The sequence below is a fragment of the Zootoca vivipara genome, chromosome 9, assembly GCF_965207765.1.
Source record: "Zootoca vivipara chromosome 9, rZooViv2.hap1.1, whole genome shotgun sequence".
In the NCBI taxonomy this organism is placed as follows: domain Eukaryota; kingdom Metazoa; phylum Chordata; class Lepidosauria; order Squamata; family Lacertidae; genus Zootoca; species Zootoca vivipara.
The window spans coordinates 49,250,964-49,276,877 of NC_142592.1; the positions used below are offsets into that span (position 1 = coordinate 49,250,964).

General features: G+C 39.9%; 2 protein-coding genes across 3 annotated transcripts in view; one reads left to right on the forward strand and one right to left on the reverse strand.

Annotated features, from left to right (window-relative positions):
* Window positions 1–12,504: 12,504 nt before the first annotated feature.
* On the forward strand, window positions 12,505–14,041 carry PMCH (pro-melanin concentrating hormone). Its single transcript, XM_035128445.3, has 2 exons — window positions 12,505–12,894; window positions 13,678–14,041. The coding sequence occupies exons 1-2, from the start codon at window positions 12,625–12,627 to the stop codon at window positions 13,912–13,914; spliced, it is 507 nt and encodes a 168-aa protein (XP_034984336.2). The 5' UTR covers window positions 12,505–12,624; the 3' UTR covers window positions 13,915–14,041.
* Window positions 13,979–25,914, reverse strand: part of PARPBP (PARP1 binding protein) — a 35,561-nt gene continuing 23,625 nt past the window's right edge. Inside the window, exons 7-11 of one of the 2 annotated variants that reach the window (XM_060279904.2) lie at window positions 21,970–22,153; window positions 20,370–20,536; window positions 18,624–18,705; window positions 16,923–17,085; window positions 13,979–14,858 (exon numbers count right to left, since the gene is read on the reverse strand). In XM_060279904.2, the coding sequence (XP_060135887.1) occupies window positions 14,533–14,858; window positions 16,923–17,085; window positions 18,624–18,705; window positions 20,370–20,536; window positions 21,970–22,153 (922 nt within the window). In that variant the 3' untranslated portion in view covers window positions 13,979–14,532. Of the gene's footprint in view, window positions 14,862–16,922; window positions 17,086–18,623; window positions 18,706–20,369; window positions 20,537–21,969; window positions 22,154–25,914 lie in introns of both variants that reach the window. The other variant, XM_035127993.3, reaches the window with a different exon arrangement.

Here is a 25,914-nt window from a genome sequence, read left to right on the forward strand (position 1 = left end):
ACATCTGGCTGTCCACTGCAGAAGAATGGATTCTGGACTAAACAGCCCTTTGGTCTGGTTCAGCAGGATGCATAATTTCTTAACTATGGCTAGAATATTACATCTACACTAAGGAAAACCTAAATTTCATCATTGTGTTTTGCACACCTATATACTTTACAATCAATAAAAATGAAAAAGTTTCTGAAATAATTTTTTATGCAATCGTGCAAAAGAGTTTGAAATTTAGGTTTAAAAAGATTATTTTAAAGCTTGCCATAACATTTTACATTGGATCTCTTCACCACAACACTAGCTCCAGACAGGAAATATTTTGGCTCCTCGTCATTTGGATGCTTGTCTGAGGATGTTTATGGAACTTCTGGAAACCACTTCAGTCCTGGACAGACTTTGGTAATGATGCACTGAAATATTGTTTTCAAAGCTGATATAGCTCTTCAAAAAGTCATTAGCAGTTTGCACTTATAGTGCGTCTTGTATATTGTAGATTAGATTCACAAAAACAGTACATTATGGTCTCTTTTTGAGGCCTCTCGCGGGGGAGATAGTTTGAAATTGTCGTTTTTATTGTGAATTCATTGCTGCTAGGAAACTGCTGACTGAGAACTCTGCTATAGTTATCGTTTGTATCAGGCATCCCCAAACTGCGGCCCTCCAGATGTTTTGGCCTACAACTCCCATGATCCCTAGCTAACAGGACCAGTGGTCGGGGAAGATGGGAATTGTAGTCCAAAACATCTGGAGGGTCAAAGTTTGGGGATGCCTGGTTTGTATTCACGAAACATGAAGGTGATTGGAGCCATTTTACCATCATGGTCCCACCAACAGTTTGGGCCCCATCTGTACTGTACATGTAAAAACAGTATTACTTCGTGGCTTCCCTAAAGCATGCTGGGAAGTGTAGTTTGTTAAAGAGAGTTGTTAGGATGCCCTTGTTCCCCTCACAGGGCTGCAATTCCCACAGCTCCCTGGGAAGTGGAACTAAACCCCACCCAACAGATGACATCACATCCATCAGGATGATGTCAGCTGATTTGACAGGTGGGCATTAAGGGTCAAATTGTAACCCCAGTTCGATCCAGACTGGCCTGTGGGTTAAACCCTTTTAAGCATGTTCAGGTTGACTATTGGGGAGGGGAGTGGATAATCAGGAGACATGGAATAGAAAGGCTGGAAACCTGAACAGGAACACTCCACCCCAAAATATGCTGTAGCCCAGACATCCCCAAACTTCGGCCCTCCAGATGTTTTGGACTACAATTCCCATCTTCCCCAACCACTGGTCCTATTAGCTAGGGATCATGGGAGATGAAGGCCAAAACATCTGGAGGGCCGCAATTTGGGGATGCCTGTTGTAGCCGAACTTACTTTGTTGATCCTAGGTGTAGTTGTTGTGCAATAAAAGTCTGTTGGCTGCCTTCAGTCTTTTTTATTTTTCATAGCCTGCCCTAATACTTTGTTGTTTGTTCATAAAATGCCTGTACCACTTAAATAAAACTATATAAGATGGAACAGGGCAGTGTACAAAACAGAGAAGGGGAAAAGGAAGAGCTTGGTTTAACATGTATGCTTTTAAGAGGCATTTAAAGGTCATTACCATCTCCACCTCACAAATTACCTGGGGAAGGTAATTCCAGAGGGTGAATGCTATCTCCTGGAAGGTCCACGTCTCCCTTGTCACCAAAAGATAATCCACACTGGATGTCACCATCAGGATATATATGGAATAGTTTCAAGATTAACTTGGTAATAACTAATGGTAGGGTCCCAACAAAACTCAAATGTGGCTCAGTAGCTACTAGGCAGCCAGTGCAGCTGTTATATTTTTCTCTCTGGGCCACCCATCATAGCACCTGATCTCAATCCCCTCTCTGCTTTATACACAATGTCTCAGCCAGACAGAAGCAATGGTCTCTTCAGCCACCTGCTCCTCATCACTGTGTGAAGAACAAAGTACTGGTAAAGAGGCCTCTACCTCTGTCTTTGTTCACCTGGTAGAAAGTCACTGAGTGAAGCTACCATCTCTTATAGAATCAAAACATGATGCAAGTCAATATTACAGGCTTTTGAACCCTGGATCAGTAGCAAATATGGCCCTGAGTTGTGAAAATAGCAGAAATTATCTGGCATGTGTTAGCCTTTAACTTTCTTTGTCTGTTTAAAAATGGCCAGAAAAATACAGTGCAAAATAAAATGGACTGAGGTCTTTTGAATCTAGCTTGATCGTTGGCAAGCTGGAGCATGTGCAAAGGAGGGCGATCAAGATGACCAAGGTCTGGAAACCACGGCTTATGAGAGCTGGGTATGTTTAGCCAGGTAAAGAGGAGACTGAGAGGAGTTATGATAGCCATCTTCAAAAGGCTGTCACATGGAGCAAGCTTGTTTTCACTTGCTCCAGAGGTGTTGGACCTGAACCAATGTCAAGTTACAAGAAAGGAGATTCCTACTAGGCATTAGAAGAACTTTCTGATGGTTAAGAGCTGTTCAATAGTGGAACGGACTCCCTTGGAAGGCAATGGAGGCTTTTAAGCAGAGGTTGGATGGTCATCGGTCATGGATGCTTTAGTTGAGATTCCTGCATTGCAGGGGGTTGGACTAGCAGGGTCCTTTCCAACTTTTCAATTCTGTGGTTCTGTGTAACAATAGCTTACTACCTAAAAGCAGAGTGTATCTTACTGAATCCAAGTGCTGCAAAATTGCAACAACACTATTTGAACTCAGTATTATCACTGGCATGCATGAAACTGCTGAAAAATGCTGAAAGGTGCAACAGTCTTAGGAACTAGTTACCATCCAAAGATCTGCATAGTCACCTTTGTGAGGCAGGCCAGTCACATAGTCTTGAGTGTGATGATACAGTTACCTCAGCCCTTTTTTTCCTGCAAGACATGGAAGAAACAATTCTCTATTGGTAGATCAAAATCTAACCCTTATGGTGCTAGCTAATTGTATTTGTAGCACCTCAAAACTCTGTCTTCTTCTTCTTCTAATTAATTAAAATTTGTTTTTTTTAAAAAAATAGCATAAAGATTATATAAGACCCCTAAAAAAAATAAAGACAACTCTGTCTTCAGTGCACATAATCTCTCTCAGAATTGTTGCAGTGTGGGTTTTTCAAATAAATTGTGTTTGAAAGCTGGACTATTCACCTACTCCCAGCTGCCCTTTGCTGTTTTCAATGGACAACACAGTTTCAAATCATCTGCAAAAAATCAACTGTAGTCTTGGAGTTTTTGGTACAAAAATGAAATATTCCTGCCAGGTCTTTTTCTGGCTGATACACAAGTCTTGACAAGCAGCCAGATTAACATTACCAGACTACCTCTCTTTAACCCCCAACCTAATTACTCTACTTCTAGAGGGAAAAGAATATTTTACTGAAATATCTCATAAAATTCATCCTCTTCCTTTAATCAGAAAAGGGAAGAAATGAGACTGTGGATGAGGTAATGAACTTTATTAAGGTGAACATTAAACATCATGGACTTTTAACTTGCTTTTGATAAGCTGAATAAACAAACTTTTGCTTTCATGGCATATCCAGGTGCTACTTAGTAGTTTCTTTTTGTAAGTATCAGAAATGAAATGACTGCCAAACAATCTAAAAAAACTCAAGGGGTAGGGAATAGATTTTGCAAGTTGCCAGAAAAGTAAGGAGAATAACATTTTCCTGTTAGCTTTTTAAAACTTTCATTCAGTTATGGGGGTCTGGAAACTTACCCCTAGAGCACTTTTCATTGTGCAATTTACACATAACTAGACCTACAGGATATCTTTACAGGAAATTGTCACAAACTGTCATCCATACAACATTCCCTAAATTTCAGCTAGTTACCACCTACCAGTTTCTGGAAACAAAACAAAACAAAACCCTCTAGGATAAAATGACCCAGAAATGCAGTGAATTTTGCCATTCGGGTGTGTTTATTAACCCAGCCAATGTTTGCGGAATGGGATAGTAAAGCAGCCCCTAGTTTTAAATAGACAAGTGGCCAGGGAAAGGTAAAGACTAGAGTGTGTCAGTAGGTCAGCACAAACCATATACAGTAATGTTGTTTGGGGGGCTGCTCTCTAACCAAGGACTGTTTTCTTGTGAGTTTCTTATTAAAGTTAGAAATACATCTCCCAAAAAGTTTGTTAGTTTTCAGTAGAAACAGATTTTTATTGACAGTTTACAATACTTTCATAAATTTTTTACTTTAAAAAATAGTTTTGGTTGTTTGTAATTAAAAATAAAAACTATAGCTTATTAAAGATTCAGAAATTGTGTTGTTTATTCGGTACAGTATGCAACTGGCATAGGGGAACAATAACTACACAGACAGATTTTACCTTCTCTAAATGTTTCCTGGCTCTTAATGTTCAAGTATTGTCAAGCACACTTAATTTGATGCCACAGAAACAAATATTACCTGGGGTATACATTCTAAGTCACGGGGAGCTCTCGCTCATCCTCGCTCATCTGCCTGCCCGCGGGGTGCCGACCGAGGGGCCAGCACCAGGGCGCAGTGATGCCAACCACGCAGATCCATCACCCAATGGTCAAGGGAAATGAGGGACGAGGGTGGCGCTGTGGTCTAAACCACTGAGCCTCTTGGGCTTGCCGAGCAGAAGGTCAGCGGTTCAAATCCCCGTGACAGGGTGAGCTCCCGTTGCTTGGTCCCAGCTCCTGCCAACCTAGCAGTTTGAAAGCACGCCAAAAAGTGCAAGTAGATAAATAGGTACCACTCTGGCAGGAAGGTAATCGGCATTTCTGTGTGCTACTCTGATTTTGGTGTTCCGTTGTGCCAGAAGCGGCTTAGTCATGCTAGCCACATGACCTGGAAAAACTGTCTCCGGACCAACGCCAGCTCCCTTGGCCTGTAAAGTGAGATGAGCAACACAACCCCAGAGTCATCTGCCACTGGACTTAACTGTCAGGAGTCCTTTAACTTTACCTTTTTATACATTCTAACACACACACACACACACACACACACACACACACACACACACACACACTGAAAAACTCATTGGGGTATGAAATGCACCCCAAAATTATTACTGTGATTCCCACCAACCCACCAAGATTGAATGAAGGCTAAGGGAATTGTCAGAGGCGCCTGCGGCTACTCTTGAGTAAAGACGCTCCACTCCGTCTTGTCTTTCAGAGTTTTATTGTGCATATTATTTACAGTGCAAAGATATCAGCAAACATGACTGCCTAGTCCATGTCAGAACCCCGCAATGGCTTCTTCCAAGTTCTCACCCAGCATAAAAGCCTGAGCACCCCAAAGCGCCGCCCCCTGGCCCTACGGGTGGGCACATGCCTCAATTCGGGCGTCGGAGGGAACGGTCTCCTTTCTGGCAGCCCTGTGTCCAACATCTCTCCAGACTCCTCCTCCCCTGGCCCTCTCTCATAGTGGTGCTGGGGTTCCGATACCTGACAGAGCCGTCTCTCATCCCCACTCACTTCCTCATTCCTTTCTCCTGACTCGCTGCTCAGGCTGATGCTGGGTGAGGAGCTTGTCAGGATGACAGGGGGCGACTCTCTGTATGGCGTCCCCCTGACAGGAATGAAACAAAATTAAAATAAAATTTAAAAAATTCATTCCAGTAGCACCAACTAAGTTTGTCATTAGTATGAGCTTTCGTGTGCATGCACACTTCTTTAGATACCATGCACAGGAAAGCTCATACCAATGACAAACTTAGTTGGTCTCTAAGGTGCTACTGGAAGGAATTTTTTATTTTTATTTTTTTATTTTATTTTTTTGACTACGGCAGACCAACATGGCTACCTACCTGTGGCTAAGGGAATGGTCTTATTTTGAGCTAGGCTTTGCCCTTGGATCTGCCAAAAGTTACTGAGCTCCACCACATGGACGCACCAAACTTGGACCCACAAATGCAGCAGGGCTGGCTTGCCAAATATTTAGGTAAATGAAGTAATGCATAACTAAGGGGGTGGGGCTGTGTGACCATTAAGTTCAGAGTTTAAAGTCACCTCAATGTAACAGTATGCAAAGGATTTCTGCAGCTATTCTAACTAACATATACAGTATAGGTTGGAAAACCTTTTTTTCCCTATAGAAATGAAAGCATTTAAAAGGGGGAGGTAGGCTGACATTCAGATACCTTGCTGCAGAAATCAGCCGTCTTAACAAACTGTAAGTAATCCTCAAGGTCTCATTTATAGCATTGCTTTGACACCTTCCTTGTCATCATCAGTTGTCTCTCACTTTCAAAACTATCAGGTCAAACATACAAACAAGCAAAACAAAGTCACAGGGGGGGGGGGAATATAGCCCTTTCCCTTATGTGAGAGGCTTCTGACCTACTTAAAGTTAAATCATTTAGGCCTTTTTAATCAACTTAATGAACCACAGTTCTGGAGTGGAAAAATAAGTATAGTGTACTGCAAACCTGGTTTATTGAGGGCTCTTCCACAGTCATTTATGGATCGTGAAAGAAAACTCCACCCATTTTGGTTAGCTGTGTGTGTGTGTGTGTGTGTGTGTATTTAGTTCATAATTTGAAAGAAATATCACTGCTCACCTTGAATAAACCTCAAACCTTGTTTGAAAAAGAATACATTCTAATTGCAGTTGGTATATTCAAATATGCCACTGGAGGCAACCATTTTTACAGTGACATAATTCTGTGCCATTAACAATTTGGAAACAATCTTCAGACAGACTACATGAATAGGTTCTAGTGTGACATAATATGACTCATTACCTTAGCAGGCTAACATTTCTTTAAATTGATTTGATGTTGAATTCTAATATTTAATTTCATCATTCTGTCTGACATTCAAAGTCAAAACATTTGAGATCTGATAAATCTGTTACCTTCTGCCAAACATAGTTATTCTGAAAAAATTATATTCAGGTATTACTGCTGATGAGAGATGCTCCATACTGAATAAAAATATATTCAATATATTTGTCATACTTGAGAGAACAGGCCTCCAGTTTTGGGGGAAAGGCCATATTATAGTTTCATAAATGTTTTCATTTAATCCCATAAACTTTTTATATATGTATGAATAGAATTTTATATAAATGTGGGATGTAATCCTCTGGAGCAGTCAAGTACATCATTTCCTGTTTGCCTAGAGTAAACATGCATGGGGAATGTTGGTCCAGCCAGTTGAACTTCCTGTTACACCTGGCTGGAGCATCCTTCGTTTTGCATGTGACTAGTAGGTGGGTGTGACTTCTCCAAATCTGATAATAGGCCAAGTCACATAGGTACCCCCCCTTTTTTTTGTCCTGCCTGCTTCCTTATTCAACTGGACTGCACTACTGGCTGTCACCCAGCAGTCCCTAGGTTATCTCCCATATGGGGTAAACCTGTTTGTACATATTTGCAACTTTAAGCCTAAAGCCTGCCTTCAGGAATCACACTGTGCTTTACCTGATCATGAGTAAAACTTCTTTTTGTTACTTATGAATAAGACTGTTGTGTCTTTATTCTTTTAGGAGGGATCAAAGGGGTCTTACCAGGAATAAGAGAACATATCTCAATCTGGGCAAGCCAGACTGAATTGCTTATTATCTTAAGAGACTCACACAAGTCTACAACCAGCTTCCTGCTGTGTAAAAGGGGGGGGGGTGCACTCTGCTGTATAAAGAAATTTGACTGTGTCGACCACAGCAAACTATGGCAAGTTCTTAAAGAAATGGGAGTGCCTGATCACCTCATCTGTCTCCTGAGAAATCTCTATGTGGGACAAGAAGCTACAGTTAGAACTGGATGTGGAATAACTGATTGGTTCAAAATTGGGAAAGGAGTACAACAAGGCTGTATATTGTTTCCCTGCTTATTTAACTTATATGTAGAATTCATCATGCAAAAGGCTGGACTGGATGAATCCCAAGCCGGAATTAAGATTGCCGGAAGAAATATCAACAACCTCAGATATGCTGATGACACAACCTTGATGACAGAAAGTGAGGAGGTATTAAAGGACCATTTAATGAGGGTGAAAGAGGAGAGCACAAAATATAGTCTGAAGCGCAACATAAAAAAAACCAAGATCATGGCCACTGGTCCCATCACCTCCTGGCAAATTGAAGGGGAAGAAATGAAGGCAGTGAGAAATTTTACTTTCTTGGGTTCCGTGATCACTGCAGATGGTGACAGCAGTCACAAAATTAAAAGATGCCTGCTTCTTGGAAGAAAAGCAATGACAAACCTAGACAGCATCTTAAAAAGCAGAGATATTACCTTGCCAACAAAGGTCCGTATAGTTAAAGCTATGGTTTTCCCAGTAGTGATGTATGGAAGTGAGAGCTGGACCATAAAGAAGGCTGATCGCCGAAGAATTGATGCTTTTGAATTATGGTGCTGGAGGAGACTCTTGAGAGTCCCATGGAATGCAAGAAGATCAAACCTATCCATTCTTAAGGAAATCAGCCCTGAGTGCTCACTGGAAGGACAGATCCTGAAGCTGAGGCTCCAATACTTTGGCCACCCTATGAGAAGAGAAGACTCCCTGATGTTGGGAAAGATGGAGGGCACAAGGAGAAGGGGACTACAGAGGATGAGATGGTTGGACAGTGATCTCGAAGCTACCAACATGAGTTTGACCAAACTGCGGGAGGCAGTGGAAGACAGGAGTGCCTGGCGTGCTCTGGTCCATGGGGTCACTAAGAGTCGGACACAACTAAACGACTAATAAACAAAAAGCGCAAGTTAGGAAGGATATTAATCAATATATCCTCTCCTGTTACCCACAACATTCCCACAAAAAAGGTTCTTGATGCATAAGAGCTTTGAAAAGGGTTTAGGAAAGTTGGTACAAAAATACAGCATCTAGGTTGCTGGTAGGAACTTAATTGTTTGCTCATATAACACTATTATACAAACTTCATTAGTTCACAAATTGTTTCCACGCCCACTTCAAAGTGCTGGTTATCACCATTGTATTCCTGAATAGGTTGGGATGTAGATAGCTAAATGCCTGCCTCTTCTTATATACATTTACCTACAGAAGTGGCTTTGTCATGCTGGCCACATGACCTGGAAGCTATACGTCGGCTCCCTCGGCCAATAATGCGAGATGAGCGCGCAACCCCAGAGTCGGTCACAACTGGACCTAATGGTCAGGGGCCCCTTTACCTTTACCTACATAAATGCTTTAGTCCTCTTTTCAACTGCTGTCTGAGATGAGGCTGGTTGTGCAAAGAACAGGTCCTTCTTAGTGGTGGTATCACCCAAGCTTTGGACTTTTCTGCTCCAGAAGTCTTGCCAGATTCCCCTTCTTTCTGCTTTCAGACGGCATATATATACAGCCATACCTCGGTTTAAGTACGCTTTGGTTTGAGTACTTTCAGTTTAAATACTCCGCGGACCCATCTGAAACGTATTAATCCACTTTCCATTACTTTCAATGGGAAAGTTCACTTCAGGTTAAGTACGCTTCAGGTTAAGTACAGACTTCCGGAACCATACTTAAACCAAGGTACCACTGTACAATACTATATAAATACAAGTTTTATTAGGGCTTTCTACAATATATTTATATCTCTTTGCTGATTTATTGCTTCTGCTACCATTTGATCAATCTTTTTATGCTGTATTGAAATTGTTTCTATAATATGTGTTAACAGCCTTGATGTTCTGTCAACAAAAAAATGAGGGAACTTTAAAAAAAAAAAGAAATATTTTAACCCACTCTTCATTGTGGTGCAAACCTAGCAGTTTCTCAATTAAAACGGGGAAAAAACTCAACCAGCATATATATGTATATTTAAGCAAAACAAAAATACCACAAAAATTGCAAGTGGTGAAATCTTTCAAAGATAAACATATTTGGTACTGTGTTATGCAATCTGAAAACTATGATAAGGAGCAAACAGTAGCTTTCCCACTCAACATCTCTAACCACATATCCAGACAAGCATCCAAACACAAGAAAAATGGCAGAAAGTCTTACCACTTGGTAAAGTCCCTATTGCTTCCCACACTTTCGAATATGTCACAAGGGAAAATGAATGCATATTTGCATGAGTATAGGAGACCAAGTCATCATGTGGTAGAAAAATGAAGCACATGGTAAGCAGGACATCAGATTTCAGCTTGTTTCGATCACTTTTACATTAAGGAAGTCTGCTAAGCAAAACCAGCTCCCAGTTTGAAATGAGCCCAGACAAAATGCCCTCCAGGTGGGCACTCTCCTTCCCTGGTGACCTTACCTGCTGATGGCAGTGCTACAGTCTGTGCCATGCTGCCACCCACCATTTTATTTTTTTATAATGCTCTCAGTGCAACATTACTCTAGGGTAGAGAGTCCCCACCCATTTTTGTGATTGTGGCAGATCCAGGTTCAAACACTCAGATCTGTAGATATCATAATGAGAAACATGTTTACTGCCTGATGCTGATTTTTTCCCACCTTATTTCTTTTATATATCACCTTCTTCCCAGTGTAGAACCCAAGGTGGTTCACAACATACCTTGAAAACAGATACAGCTTTTTTAAAGCACCAGTAAGTTATAAATATTAAAAACAATTAAACAAGATACCATATTAAAAAAACAATACTGAGTTAAAACAACTTAAAACATTTAAGAATGCAATAAGAGAATAAAATATCCACCATTAAGAAACCCTGCCACAAAAGCCAGTTGGTGGCCAAAGGCCTCTAGTAATTTTGGTGACTGAGCGCTGCTTTTTTCATTTGCAAAAATATCAAAGTTCACAAGTAAGTAATAGTTCTGAGCCCATCACACACACACACACAGAGAGAGAGAGGGGGGGGAGGGGGAGAGGGAGAGAGCAATTATTACCTATTTGATCTTGTGGGAATATATATTAGAAATCTGAATACAATGAAATCTGTCTTTCCAACTTTACGGTATTAAAACAATATTTCATCTTCTCCCCCTTCTTACCACATACCTTTCACTGTGCTTGGCAGCACAGCCATTTACGAACAGCCCTGCATCTGCAAATACTATTAGTTTAGAATTTTTTTCCTGTACTATGTTGTTATAAAACTCAATTTTGGCCCCATTTCTTGGTATTTTTTTCATGTTACAGGACATTTCCCCCCATTTTCTTTTCCCTGCATAATGACAGTTTTAAATTCAGCTATTTTGGCCATATATATAAGTAGTTTTCCTGAGGCCAAATAAAATGTCAGCCTGAAGCAGGTCTTGAACTACAACCATGAGCTTCTGTAGTTAATTATACTGTTAAGTGGAGCTGCTAAGGCAGACGGTGATGTGTTAACTGAAAGCCCTGTTGTTTCATTGAACTAAGCTGTTTGACTAACCTCACCCACAGCTCTGGTGATCAGGCAGTGGCCACTTTGCTTGTGATAAAAAACATCAAAACTGAATCTGTCCAAACAGGACTGGGGAGACCCAGGTACAAAACCCAGCTTGGCCATGTAGTTCACTGGGTAACCTTGGCCAGTCTGTCTTTCAACCTCTATGTCACAAGGCTGTGGCAAGGGAATCATGTACACCAACTTGATTGAGCTCCTTGGAGGCAAGGTGGGGTATTAACACAAGTAACATTTAAAAAATCCATTATAGCTGCTGCCTTCCACCTGATGTTTCCATTTTCTTAATCTACTCCTGGTGGCTTCTAGTGTGCTTATCTTCCTCCACCACCTCTTCAGCCCTTTCAATCAAGTCCTAGTCAGAGAATCATAGAATTGTAGAGTTAGTCCAAGCCCCTGCAATGCAGGAATCACAGCTAAAGAATCCCTGAGAGATGGCCGTTCAACCTCTGTTGAAAAACTTCAAACGAAGAAGAGTCCACCACCTTCCGAGGTAGTCTCCTTGACTTTTGAACCACTGTTACCATCAGTCATTGGGCCTAGCTGTCGCTTTGCCTTGCCCGATTATGTGATTGAACTGATAGGCTCATAAATGGCAGTCACTTGGCATTCCCCAATGGTGTTGCTGCAGATCCTTTTGGTTGGACGGGTCCTACAATACACAAACTGTGGCCAGAATGAAGACAGAAGTGTGATCAGAATTCTCTTTAGGCACTTATAGGCAAACTACCCATTACCCCACATAAGTGGAGGGGGGGGCGAGGGCATTTGTAGGAGAGAATCAGTACCTAGTGGTGAGATGAAATTCTAGGCCTGATAAAATAAAGCATTCTCAAAAATTTCAAATGTGCAAGTGCTGATCTTCTAACAAAAATATCTAATGACCATATCCATGCTTAGCTGCCTTTTCATAAACAAAAATGTTCATTACTTTAGACTTCCCTTATTGAGATTCCTCTCTCCATTCTCAAGAAAAGTACTCTCCCCCCTGCCCCCCGCAACACACACACATTTCTTCCACATAAGTGCAAATTAGTACTTTAAAAAAATGGTTTCTATTTAGAAAAAGGAAGAAGTGATATAGTCCTGTGATGTTTGGTATATGATAATCCAAAGTATTTCAAGATTATATTACGAAATAAATTCATCACCCATGGTGTAAAATAAAAGAAATGTAATAGTATACAAAAGGTCACTCTCTTAACTAGTGGCCATCTGAAGAACACATAAGCCACTGAAGTGGTTGCTATTCACTCGGTAGGCTATATAAAGACAGCTTTGTCTGTAAGCAACACTATTTTCAAAGTAGTCTCTTTCAAATAATATTTGAACTTGATTCTCTTCCATGCAAACATTAAGGCACCAGAGAATGTGTATCTCATCCTATGCATTAATACTAATTTTCTCTCTCTTTTCTCAAGGTTTCTTTCTTTCTGTCTCAAAGTCTATGCGAAAAGCAGAAGATGATATGCTGCTCAGTACATTCACACTTGGAAAAGTAATACAGAATGGAGGCAAAGCTGAAAAGGCATGGCCCGCATCTTCTCTTGAGCATTATAAAATGGAGGACAACAGTTTTCTGGATGAAGAGGAAGATGGAGCCTCCAAGTTCTCTGTGAGTTTCATCTTTTGAGCTAATATGGTTTTTTAATACATTATTATAAATTATATGAAACAATATAATCATTCTACCTACAAACTCTTAAGAATTCCTGAATAGTTAAAAACTGATAAATATAATCAATCCTTAAACAGTTACAACTCTATTAGTTTAATCCAATTAGATTAACTAGATTGCTTTGAATAAATCTTTTTAAAATAAAAAAAAATACTGGAAGTATTCTTCTGGGCTTTTCTCTGCTTGTAACCCAGTACTGTATTTAACTTTGGCAATTTAATCATTTTCCAACAATTTCTCAATTCTGTATTGCTGAGGCTTCTTCTTTTATTCAGTTCTGAGCAATGAGAACTTTAGCATCACCAACAAAGAATAAATAAGTTATCTGACTTCTATTACTTTTACAGAACCTAGCAAAATTACAATACAATCTGCTTAAATCTTTACTTGAGTTGTAGCCTCAATTTTCCTTAATATTAACTTGCAAAATTTCTGTATCACTGGGCAGTCCCCAACATATCTGCTTTATGCTATTTAAAACTCCAACATTCAGCTTTCTTCTCAACCTCATTCTCTTTATTCATTTATATTATATATATATATATAATATATACACACACACTGCTCGCCCACTTGAAAAAAATGGCGTCCTCCAAAGAGGCTTTCTTTAAGGACCTGCAATCCACTTCATGTTCTGGAAATGGCTCATCAGATCGACTGAGATCACTACACTTTGCATTCTTTCTTTAACATCTAAATTACATTTTTTAAAAAATGCAGAATATAAATCCTAAACACCATGTCATAAGTCATGGCCAACCCATGAACCTGGATATTAAGCAAATTCCTTATTTTGCACTGGAGGGACCTATGACTTCAGCTGATGCTGATGTTCAGAACATTCAATCTGTACAACAGAGGAGAGAGACTGAAGATGATGAGAACTCAGCTAAATTACCTATTGGAAGAAGAGATTTTGACAGTAAGTATAACTTTCAGGTTATTTCAAGCAAGTAAAACAGCTGGATTATTGCAGCATATTAAGTATCAACTACTGAGACAAACACTTGGACTGGAGTCATTTCCTTTAAAAAGTTTATTAAATAAATTGATTCAGAGATTTTAAGATTATTAGCTTAGTGAAGTTATGTAAGATGAAGATGTTCTTAAGCCCAATTTAAATAAATGTTATGTCTGTTAACTATTTATCTGCACAAAAATATCAATACATTATTTATTGGATGTTTTATGCAGTGCTCAGGTGCATGCTGGGAAGAGTCTACCGACCTTGTTGGCAAGTCTAACAACTGCTGAAGTACATCATTTGGAAGAGACAAAACCATGTTCTTGACAATTCAGTAAAGAAGTAGTTGTGGTTTAAGTATTGTTTTGTGTTTGTATTGATCCTAAATATTTGTACATCAAAATACCACATGATTATAAAATGTAAAAGATTACAGTGCATTATTAAAACTGGGAATTCTGCAAAGCTTGTTGATCCATTTGTCCAAATACTGCATACATATCAATATTTATAATCATAAGGAAGATGGTATTACTGTAGTGTATGCATTTTTTCTTCCAAACCTTAAAACGAGTCAACAATTGTTTGCATAAGAATCACAGTAAGAGCATTTATAATCTAAAGAAATGAGTTAGCTTTGCTTGACCAACAATCAGTTTATTTTTGTTGCATTTTCCAGCCCTCTTTATTTTGCTGTCCAAACTATTCTGGCATTTCACTGCAGTTTTTGGTCTCTTACTGTGTATGTGTTGAAGTGATTCGTTTTCATTACTGCATATGACATTTCCACTAGTCCTGTCCACCTGCTTCCTCTTTGAGCTCTTGTTTCTTGGCTGGCAACTTAGTTTTCCTATTTCTTTACTTTTACTTCCATTCTGATGAACATTTCCAGAACTAGTTCCAAGTGCAGCACTTTCAAGTTGTGAATGTAGGCATTCTGCTGGTTAAGAGAAGACAACATTTTTATAAGAAAAAAAATAAGATAATATTATTTGAGTATTTTTTTCTGATGTGTCACTTAAATCCACATCATTACTTTTACACAGATTACTTTCTTATAAAAATAATTAGCACAACCCAAATTAGCGGAGTTAGTCCACTACAAGCCAAATATGATACAGGATTTTACCAATGATTTAGAAGAAACATTTCAGCAATTGCAATAGGAAATGGACACACAGAGGCCAGAAAACAGGAGGAAAGTTCATCTTTAAAAAGTAAAATATATACAGCAAAATGCAACTATTAGTGGATGTAAGAGAATTAAATCAACCATTTGCCCTATTTAAACACCTTTGTCTTCATCTATTTACCACAGCAATAGACAGGAGGCTATAAAAAGTATGTGAAATTTAAATAACTTTTCAAGAATATTTAGAGTATCAATTTTGAAAGAGGTCAATTCACACAACGTACTTTTACACATCAGAAATTCCTGTACTCAGTTATGCACCTGGATGGACAAATGCAAAAGGCGCATCTGGTGACCACAGATATAGTAGCAGAAATTTATAAGATCACATTACACTTATTCTAGCTGTTGCAGCAACAGGATTTGCTGTTTCCATGACTGCATTATATAGCCCTTGCAAATATATACTCGGTGATATTCCAGTTACTTATTTGTAGAAGCAAGCATAGAATAAATATAGCCCTAAGGCAATGAAAAACAACACTCAAAAGCAATGCTGTTTTCAACACCACTGCTTTGAAGGCCTGAATATTCATGGCCAACGTTTATATAAAGGGCTTTTGTGTAAAATAATTACAGGAGAAAGCAAGCAGTGGTGTCTCCTGTGGATCTGCATTGATATCAGTACTATTCAACTAGTTCATAAACGATCATATTAGGAATTATCAGTGAAGTGGCCAAGTTTGCAGAAGACACCAAATTATCCTGGACAGTGAAACTCCAAGTGAACTGTAAATAGATTGAAAAGGCATATCTGTGAACTGTGTAAATGGGTAATAAAATGGCAAATGGTATTTGAATTATGTGTTCACTTTTACACATAAAGTTATGCACCTTGGGGCAAAACATACTATCTTCACATATACACTTCACATATACATATATACTGCTGGGGTCTGAACTGATAATGATGAACCAGGAAAGATATTGTGGAGTCATTATGGGAAACTTGATGAGAACTCAGGATGTGGGGTGCAAATGAAAAAGGCAAATTCCATGCCATGGATTAATAAATATTGGACAGGCATAGCCTATTCCCACATCAACTCTGTAAAGTAGGTAATACTGAGAAAAAGGTATACAAGAAGCGCATGATTAAAAGAACAAAATGTACATAATAAAACTAGTCTAACAATAAGTTCCATGCTGGCTAAATAGAATCTGGATACTAGTTGCAGATACCAGAACCAGGGGCGTAGCTAGCTGTTCTGGCACGCAGAGTGGCAGGGTGAGCCACCCATGGGGGTGGGGTGATCCACACATGGGGGTGCTGTGGTGAATTGCCCAGGGGGGCAGCATGGCGAGCTGCCCACAGCGTCCGTCTGGCAGACGCAAGCCCCACGCTGCTGTTTCGGGCAGCGCGGGGCCCCGAGCCACTGCATCACTCCCAGGAGAGATGCATGGCTCGGTCGTGCTGCAGGCCATTTTGTCACCCCCCTCAAGGATGACACCTGGGGCAGCCGCACCCCCCTTCCTACGCCCCTGACTAGAACCAGCTGCTGGATATCAGAACGTGGAGACAGAGAGCAGTAGCAGGCATGACTGCCTTCATAACCTGTTTGTGGAGTTCCCAGGTGCCCCTGAGTGGCCAGTGTTGGAAATAGATGAGCTAGATGAGTCTTTGGTGTGATTCAATAGAACTCTGATTTTCTTATACAAAACAATTTTAGATGTGATTAGAATGGTTAATTTGAATTTGGCAACATACAAATCCATCTGGCTTATCAGAAAGATGCAACTATATAGTCATTGAAAAGGGGAAAGGGAGAGCAAAGAGGTCTTGAGAAGTTTGATTGCCGTTTCATTTACCTGCAGTTGATTCATCTTTAGAGTCTGGAACAGCCTTTTCTTTCAGTGCTGGATGTTCACATGTTAGGGCTTGGATTGCCTGGAAATGCTGACCCTTTGCCTCAGTCATTTGGTCATCTTTGTAGGTGCAAGAAAACTGAGACCTAATTAAAGGTTGCTTCAACTAAATTGAAAGAAGTGAAATTATGAAATGCAGGTGGTTGCTATGAACGTGGTTTCCAATATGGAAATCTGATGTGGAAATACTTCCAGAAATTTAGATAACTGTATATTTTACATTATATACCGTATTGGCCCGAATATAAGCCGCACTTTCCCCCCAAATTCTGACCATGAAAAATTAAAGTGTGGCTTATATTCGCAACCTTACAAAAACTGGCTTGGAGCAGGCTTGTCCCCAGATGTTGCCTGGTTTCGACTGGGCCGACTCCCAAGATGGCGGTGCGGTGAGGGGGTACCTGAGAGGGAGTGAGAAGGCGGCAAGGAGGAAGGAAGAGAGGAGCGTGGACAAGAGAGTGAGAAGGTCTGCAAGGAGGAGGAACAGAAGATGCAGCTGGTATGCTGGGACTGGCACTAGCCTGAGGCGCTGCCTGGCTTTAGCCCGCTGAGGGGTGCATGAGTCCCACCAGCTGCCGCCTCTCTCCGCCTGTCCCATTGGGGGCCCATGGTGGTGCTGACCCTCTGGAAGCGCTGCTGCCCACTGCTGCCGGAGTGAAAGTGCTGCCTCCTCGGCCCCCCTCGGCCCCCACTCCTCTTTGTATTGTCATCTCTCTCTTTTTCTTTAATTTTAAAGGTGCGCCTTATATTCGGCTGTGCCTTATATTCGGGCCAATACAGTACAGTATATGAAGATCATCTGGTCTTCTCTTGTTCAGCCCATTTCAGTGTAGCGTAACAGCATTGTATGATACTATATTTGGTGATGTTTAATATATGTACTGTAGTTCCAACCTAACACATTGCATTATCACAATACCAGAGGTTGTGAAATTAGAATGAAACACAGAGTACCATTACAATTACTGCTTTACTGATATAAAGGCCCACAGGATTAGATCTAAGCCATTAAGATTTGCTTAAAAGTTTAAATCCAAATTAACTGGGGGGAAAAACACCTTGATACATATTTTTCAACAAAGGACTCTAAGTATGCTTATTCCACTGCAGGAGGCAAACCAATCATTTACAGCAATAGCTTCTGGAAACTGAAGAATGTTCAGATCCACCCCTGCTGTTAAGGTACTTTCTACAGACAAATAAGCAGAAGTGATCAGTTCACAGAGGACAGACCAAAATGCTCTGTTTTACAGCTTTTTCCATCTTTAGAAAACTTTCAGTATGCTAAAGCCAGGTTTGGGTGAGCACCTCAGCCAAACACATATTCCTACTCTCCACCCCATGCACTAGCTTCAGTGCTTCTTGCCTGGCTTGTATTGAGAGTTCCCCAGTATGGGTTTATTATCTTGCTTAGGAAAGGAAGTGTAGGAGCTGGTGCATGAGGGTAGACAGTGTTTACCCCAGTGCTTGTTCATGGCAGTTTTTGTTGTTTTTTAAGGGATGGTGGGGAGAAAGCAGAGTGAAATAAAAACATTATTCCACCTGAAATTGCAAATCAGGCCTCAGACACCAGACAATATAGATATGTAATCAATTAGATTAATAATAGTTCTCCTCAAGGCAAGGATTTTGCAGTTATCATACCTTAATTTTTTTTTCACCAACTGCTGTCCGAATTCTCTGTCTCAAAACTTTTGGAGAAGATCCACTAGATTGTGCTGGAGATCTAAATTAATATAACAGTGACTGTAAGCAATAGTGACCAGCCCAATATATGAGAACATATTACGGTGAATTTTTATTACATGCATATAAAGATTTGGCGTCTGTTTTTTTAAAATACCAAAATAAATGACTTTTTAGCATATGACCAAAAAGCAAATCCAGTCCCAAAACAAAACCTACTGCAGCTGCTCTGACTTGAGAGATGCAACCTGTATTTTGATCTGCAGAGACCTTTGGCTGTGTGGGTGTTTAATTCATTTTAAAGAAGGGAGCCAATTCATATGTACACAAAAAATGCTTGTGTAAATAGGTTCCCGCAATGAAACAAATGCTTTTTTTAGGTCAGAAATCTGCAGACATACAAAGGAGCTCTGTACCTATTGATGACAGCTTGATTGGAAAAGCTTATCTTGGGGGGGCGGGGGAGAGACAACTTATTTTTCATTGGGCAGTGGTACCTCGGTTTACAAACACAATTGGTTCCAGTAGTCTGTACTTAACCTGAAGCGTACTTAACCTCAAGCGAACTTTCCAATTGAAAGTAATGGAAAGTGGATTAATCTGTTCCAGAAGGGTCCACGGAGTACTCAACCTGAAGCATACTTAACCCGAGGTATGAGTGTAATTGGTTCCGGAAGTCCGTACTTAACCTGAAGCGTACTTAACCTGAAGTGAACTTTCCAATTGAAAGTACAGTGGTGCCTCGCTAGACAAATTTAATTCGTTCCACGGGTCTTTTCTTATAACGAAAAATTCGCCTAGCGAATCCCATAGGAATGCATTGATTTTTTTTATTTTTTAACCCATAGGAACGCATTAATTGAATTTCAATGCATTCCTATGGGAAACCGCGATTCGCTAGACGAATTTTTTGTAAAACGAATTCGTCTAGCGAGGCAATCTCCACTAGAAAAACCCTTTCGTTAAGCGGAAATTTCGCAGGGCATTCGTTAAGCGAGGCACCACTGTAATGGAAAGTGAATTAATCCGTTCCAGACGGGTCTGCGGAGTATTTAAACTGAAAATACTCAAACTGAGGCGTACTTAAACTGAGATATGACTGTACATACTTTTAGTTTTTTACCCTTTTTCTATTGTTTTTATTTTATCACTGTAGCTGTAATGACCATTTCTGGTAAAGTCATAAGTTTACTAAACCTTCTGCTGAAACTGAATTTTTCATTAAGGAAATATGGGTAGCTATAAGGCTTCTCAGTTGCCGTATTTTATCGAACTCCAGGCAACATAAAACTGGCTCAGTTAGAAATTATCTTTAGCAGTACTTAAGTCTTGGTATGCTCCTTCTCAAGTGTTTCACTCCAGTTTTTTACTATGCAATTGTTTTCCCCTTTGTTAATGACTTTATTCTTGTTACACAGAATTCCATGACTGATATTTTATTGACACAATATTGTCATCCTTTTTCACCCAAGAGTAATTCCAGCCGAGGACAGTTGAATGCATCAACCTCCTGACCCATTGTCTTGTTTGAAACACACATTCAACACTTCCTAAGTTACAGTATGCTTGTTGTTCTTTACATAGTCTTAGTATAGGAGATAACTGCATATGAGGTGGCCCCACGTCATCAGCTTCATGGGAATAAGTATTCTTGCTCTCACCTCTTCTGTGAGGCTTTGCCAGTTTTCAGCACCTAGCACTTACCTGAACAACATAAACGTACAAGGGAATCCAAATTCATCACCAAACAACATTTGGGCTTTGTTTTTGGGAGGAGGATCGGTAGCTGCTTCATCCAAAAGTGCTAATAAGGCCTTCACAGTATCTTTGCCACAATAAGCAGTGCCATGGTTTATAGCATGTAGCTTGGGCTGAAATTAAATATTGAGTATTATTAGCTTTGCAGGAGGGGTTTGCATCAAATTTAGGATATAAAACCTCTCTATAAAGCTTAAAACCTGAACATAAATGTTTGTGCATGTGTATCACTGAATTGGCCAGGTGGCGCTGTGGTTAAACCACTGAGCCTAGGACTTGCTGATCAGAAGGTTGGCGGTTCGAATCCCTGCGACGGGGTGAGCTCCCGTTGCTCGGTCCCAGCTCCTGCCAACCTAGCAGTTCGAAAGCACATCAAAATGCAAGTAGATAAATAGGTACCACTACAGCGGGAAGGTAAACAGCGTTTCCATGTGCTGCTCTGGTTTGCCAGAAGCGGCTTTGTCATGCTGGCCACATGACCTGGAAGCTATACGCCGGCTCCCTCGGCCAATAATGCGAGATGAGCGCGCAACCCCAGAGTCGGTCACGACTGGACCTAATGGTCAGGGGTCCCTTTACCTTTATCACTGAATTAAAAGTGACTAGTTACAGGTTGGGATTATCAGATACATGGGTGGAGGTTGTATCACATACTACCGTACATCTACTTATCTTAGACCATACTGTGCCCCAACTTAAGGCAGCAAGAACCAACAAGGTGCACCACTGAAGGTAGTCATGCACAAAGATAATGCCAAGGGATTAAAGCAAGGGAGGGCTAAGGGGGGGACAACACAAAAAGACCTCCCAGAGTTTAGGGAAGCTCTTAATGTTTAATAGATTATTGTATTTTAATGTCTGTTGGAAGCTGCCCAGAGTGGCTGGGGAAACCCAGCCAGATGGGCGGGGTATAAATAATAAATTTTATTATTATTATTATTATTATTATTATTATTATTATTATTATTATTATCATTATTATCCAATCCAGCCAAGGAGAAGAAACCCAGCATATAAACATTAGTAACATAATGGTAAGGGTAATCACAATGTCAACCATTACTAAGAATGAAAGGAAAATCATATTTTTTCAAAATCTAAAAAGGTAGAAGTTTATAATATTTGAGTAAAATTGTTGTTGCTGGTACCAATGTCTTGAGACACTAGACAAAATCTAGAATATTTCACTCTGATGTTATCAGTATTAAATTATTAGAAAAACTCTTTTCTTTCAGAATTCTTTAGAAGTATTGGTCAAGTAAGACACTGTGTGTGTGTGTGTGTGTGTGTGTGTGTGTGTGCGCGCGCACACACACACACACACACACACACAATACCTCAGTGAAAAGCAAATACTTTATTTCAACTAGTTAAACCCATATTACAGGACACCTAGATTGCATAGATAGTTCTTACTTTGTATTACATATATTACCTATTATTGTATTAAACTTGTATTACTGAGTTTCTACATTCAAATCATTAAGAAAAATGTCTTTTCTTTTATATATCAAACAATTTAGAAGAACAAAAGGAGGCCCCTTACCCGGGCTGGACTAATTCCAGTGGTGCTAGCTGTCATAGACTCATGCTGAAAGTTGATAATATTGTTAATCCTCAAATCCAAACATTGTACAACTTCCTCTGCTGCTTGACAGAAGGCATCCCTGCTGTTTCTTCCTTTTATCAAATGCATCTTGATTGTTGATAGAATTTGCCCCCCTGCAAGTCTAAAAACAGACCTAGGGTCATCTCCATATTCATCTTGGCGCTATTTTAATATACTTAATAGTTCTGAAAACAGAGCGTCTTCACAGTTAATCAAAACTGTTCAGCCAACAGCTTTGATCTATTCAGTTGCACAGCATCATGCAATAAGATCTTGCCCTTTAATGCAATCTTTCACTTTTTAGAATTGGGAGATTACAAGAGTCAAGGAGCAGGGACAGTAGACCTCTCTAGTTTACAATTTTAAATAGAAAAGGAAATAATTAAAACTTGCTATGCCATCAGGCTATCATTTGTTCACTCACATTATCTAATTCTGCTCATTAGCCACAAGTGGATTAAAGTTTGAAAAGAAGTGAAATCTGCCTGTTGTTATAGAACATTTCCATTTCCCAAACTTTATAAGCTCATAAGCCAACAAAAGTGTTTTGAGTACTGCATAGCAATAATTAAATAGCTAGCACAAACAGGACATTTACAAACATATTTTTAATAAAAGTGTCTGACGTATGCTTCCAGTAGCAGAGGGAAAGACAAGATTTCTGTATTTTTAATACAGTGCATACTTTATACAATTCAGTTCTCAACATTCCATGATGCATACTAGTGTGTAACCAAGAAAACAGAAATTTAGTGAGAACTATGCAAATAGAATAAGCTCAATTCTTAATCACCAGAATAACTAAGTATAGTAGCAGGTTTAATCACTACCCCACGGTGATTCTTACATGATTGTTGGGTGTTTGTTGGTATATAGGTAGGAGTAAAGAATGGAAACTTTCCATCCTTCTCTGACCCCCACCATTCAAACTTGACAGGCCTTTAGCTAGCTTAGTAAGAAATGAAGCTTCTGCTCTGTTAGCTCAATTACATAGTCAGGAAAATCCTCCTTTTCAAGTCTGATTCTAGTGTGTGAATGGGTAAAGAAACTCCAGTAGCCAAGCATTTTGTCCCAAATATGGCCTCTTATAAAGTGAAATTTCATGTTTTGGGTTTTGAGCATTAGATGTAAAATAATTCCATCTTTAGCATTTATTAGCAATTCATTGAGGCTACATATATATAACCATTTCTGTTTTCAGCTGTTTGGAAGCATCTTTCCTATTTTAAAGTGTACTTGATTTACTCTATGTCAAGGAAGTGACTAATATTTTTAACAGCAATCTGGGAGTCTTCAGCTATTGTGTTCCACATTTCTGCTTTCTAGGTCATGTGATACTTCAGAAGATCTCATACTCTCACACTCCAAGCTGTATGTAGTGTGAAGATGTATAGGATAGTGTAGTAACTAGACTCTGGTAAGCTACTATGTTTCTATCTAGTATGGATTTTTACCAGCATAATTTCAGATCCAAAGAGCTCTGAAGTCTAAAATCTGAGTAGTAAAAACCTATGGTACCTTAACCCAGGAATCTCCCCATACACAAACACTCAGTGCTTTTTTTCCCTTAAAAAATGTTTAGGGGTACCGGTACTCTCATTTTCCTACTCATATTGAAATATTGCCCCTTAATGAGGCCAAACTTAGATTCACAAAATGTTTAGGGGTATGCGTACCCTGCGTCCCCCTAGAAAAAAAGCACTGCAAACACTGCTACCTGCCTTCCAATAAGGGACCATCATAATTAAAACTTCTGTTCATCATAGGTATAGAAAAGACTCTTTCCAGGCCAGGCAACCTACAACAGTCTTTTTATTAAGATTCTTACAAACCAATCTCCCATTAAAAGTAGTCTGGCAATTGTGTATGAGGATCACACCTAGTCTGATTGGATAGTTCTACAAAGAGGGCCATTTAGCTATTATTCTTGTTCTGGCAGCACAACATTCAGGAAAACTAAGATCAATGTGTTTGTTTCTACCTATTATTGCTGCTCCAACAGCTAATACCCCAATGCTCATTTTTCTTTCCACATTCTTCATTTCCAGGAAAAATGTTCCCATTCCCCATCAGATATACACAACTCTAGCTGGAGCAATGAAAGGAAAACTTCATTCATTTTTCATATGAGGAGGCCAAGACAAAGTACTGATCTACTGTGTATGGGAATTAAAGACATTATGCCATGGTTTTCTTCATTTTGCATTAAGGTACAGTATAAACAGATTAGTCTTCCAATCCAATTCTATCCTTGTTTACTCAAAAGTAAATCCTGAATTAAACAGGATTTGCTCCTAAATAACTATGCAAGGGGTTGTACTTGAGGCTGATTTTATTAAGTTGCCCAAAGTATTAAATTTGTTCCTGATACATTGCATGAATGATTTTAAGCTGTGCAAAAAAAGCCAAGCAGTTAAGATTTGGTCTACTTCACTTCCTGCTACGTTACCTGTGCCACATTAAATTAATTTAAACTGATTTCTGTCCTACCTCTGACCTGCAATATTAACAACTGGAAAGTTACACTTCTGGTCAGCAGAGAGTGGAGCATACAGTAAAGGGATAGCTCGTCTTCAGAAGGCACGGTAAGAAACAATTCTAAAAATGTTTGCAGTAGTGAGCTGGAAGAGGAAAGAACCACCCTCCTATCCTTTCACTTGGCCTTGATGATAGCATTATGGCTGCAGACAACAAAAACAACAAAAACCCAGGGAACGAAACCTTAACAGAATAGTATAAGGAAATAGCTAGAAAAATATGGAGAAGGGGTGTATTTAGAATCCCTGCTTGGCTTACCAGAGGGAACTGCACAAATGTGACGTACATATACCATTGAATCCCACCACACTGATTTGACTCAAAAGACAGAGCTGTCTGCTAACCATTGTCTGCTAACCAGAAAGAAAAAAAATCTCTGCTTTACAGTAAATCCAACTTTTCATTCTTCATCAGTGGATTATACAGGAAAGGGATTTACAAATGCAGTACCCTCATGGACTAGGCAGAAGGACAATTAGTAATCACAGCACTTGTTGTAGGATCCTCCTCCCAAAGGCTGCTTCTGTCAAAACATATTTGTCTAGTTTGTAGTACCTGGTGAATGTAGAGGGGTGAGCCCATGTGAATGCCCTGCAGATGTCCTCCATTGAAGTTCAGGTATGCAGAGCTGCTAAATAGGCTCAAAAAACCTGGTCGGTGAGTGCCCCAAGTACTAGGTATATGTCCCATGTAGGGAATCTATGAATAAATGCAGGGGGCTGGCAACAGGAGCAGGGGTGGCAACAGGAGAGCAGAACCACGTAAGAACTGCTTGGCGTGGCTATGGGACCTTCCTCCAATCCAGTAACATTCACTCCAGGGCCACCAAGTGCTTTCAAATCAAGATAAGCTTGCACAAACTCAAGGATCTCTCGGACTCCTGAAGCTGTGGCCTGGACACAAAGGCATTTCCACCAGCAATGGAAAGCTTTCCTGGCCATTTCAGATTAAATTGGTGGACAAATATCTGGAAGCTAGGATTTTCCAGTTTACTTTATTGGGAAAACCCTTTGTCTAAAGTGTCAGGACTGACGGGGCTCCCTCTCTTCACAGCAATCACCATGAGATTCTCCCGACATTTTTATGGACTTTCTTTACAGTATTTACAACAGGCAATTAGCATGTAATGATCATCCATCAGAGTCACTCAGTTCAGATCTCTGCTGAGGCCTGCACTTGCCCCTCCAGCAGCAGTAAAATCACGGAATCTTCGTCTTTCAGCCCTCCTCTTTTCTGCACATCTCGTGATAGCTGGGGCAAACTCCCCCCCCCCCAATTCTGAGCTCAAGCTTAACCCTTGCTGCTCCTGTGAACTTTCTGGCTCCCTAGCCTCTAGACTTACTC

Excerpts from the sequence above, each read along its gene's own strand:
- PMCH (XM_035128445.3), top strand. The coding sequence starts at position 12,625 with ATGCAAACATTAAGGCACCAGAGAATGTGTATCTCATCCTATGCATTA. Across the intron at positions 12,895-13,677 it reads ATGGAGCCTCCAAGTTCTCT|AATATAAATCCTAAACACCA; the intron begins GTGAGTTTCATC and ends TAAAAAATGCAG.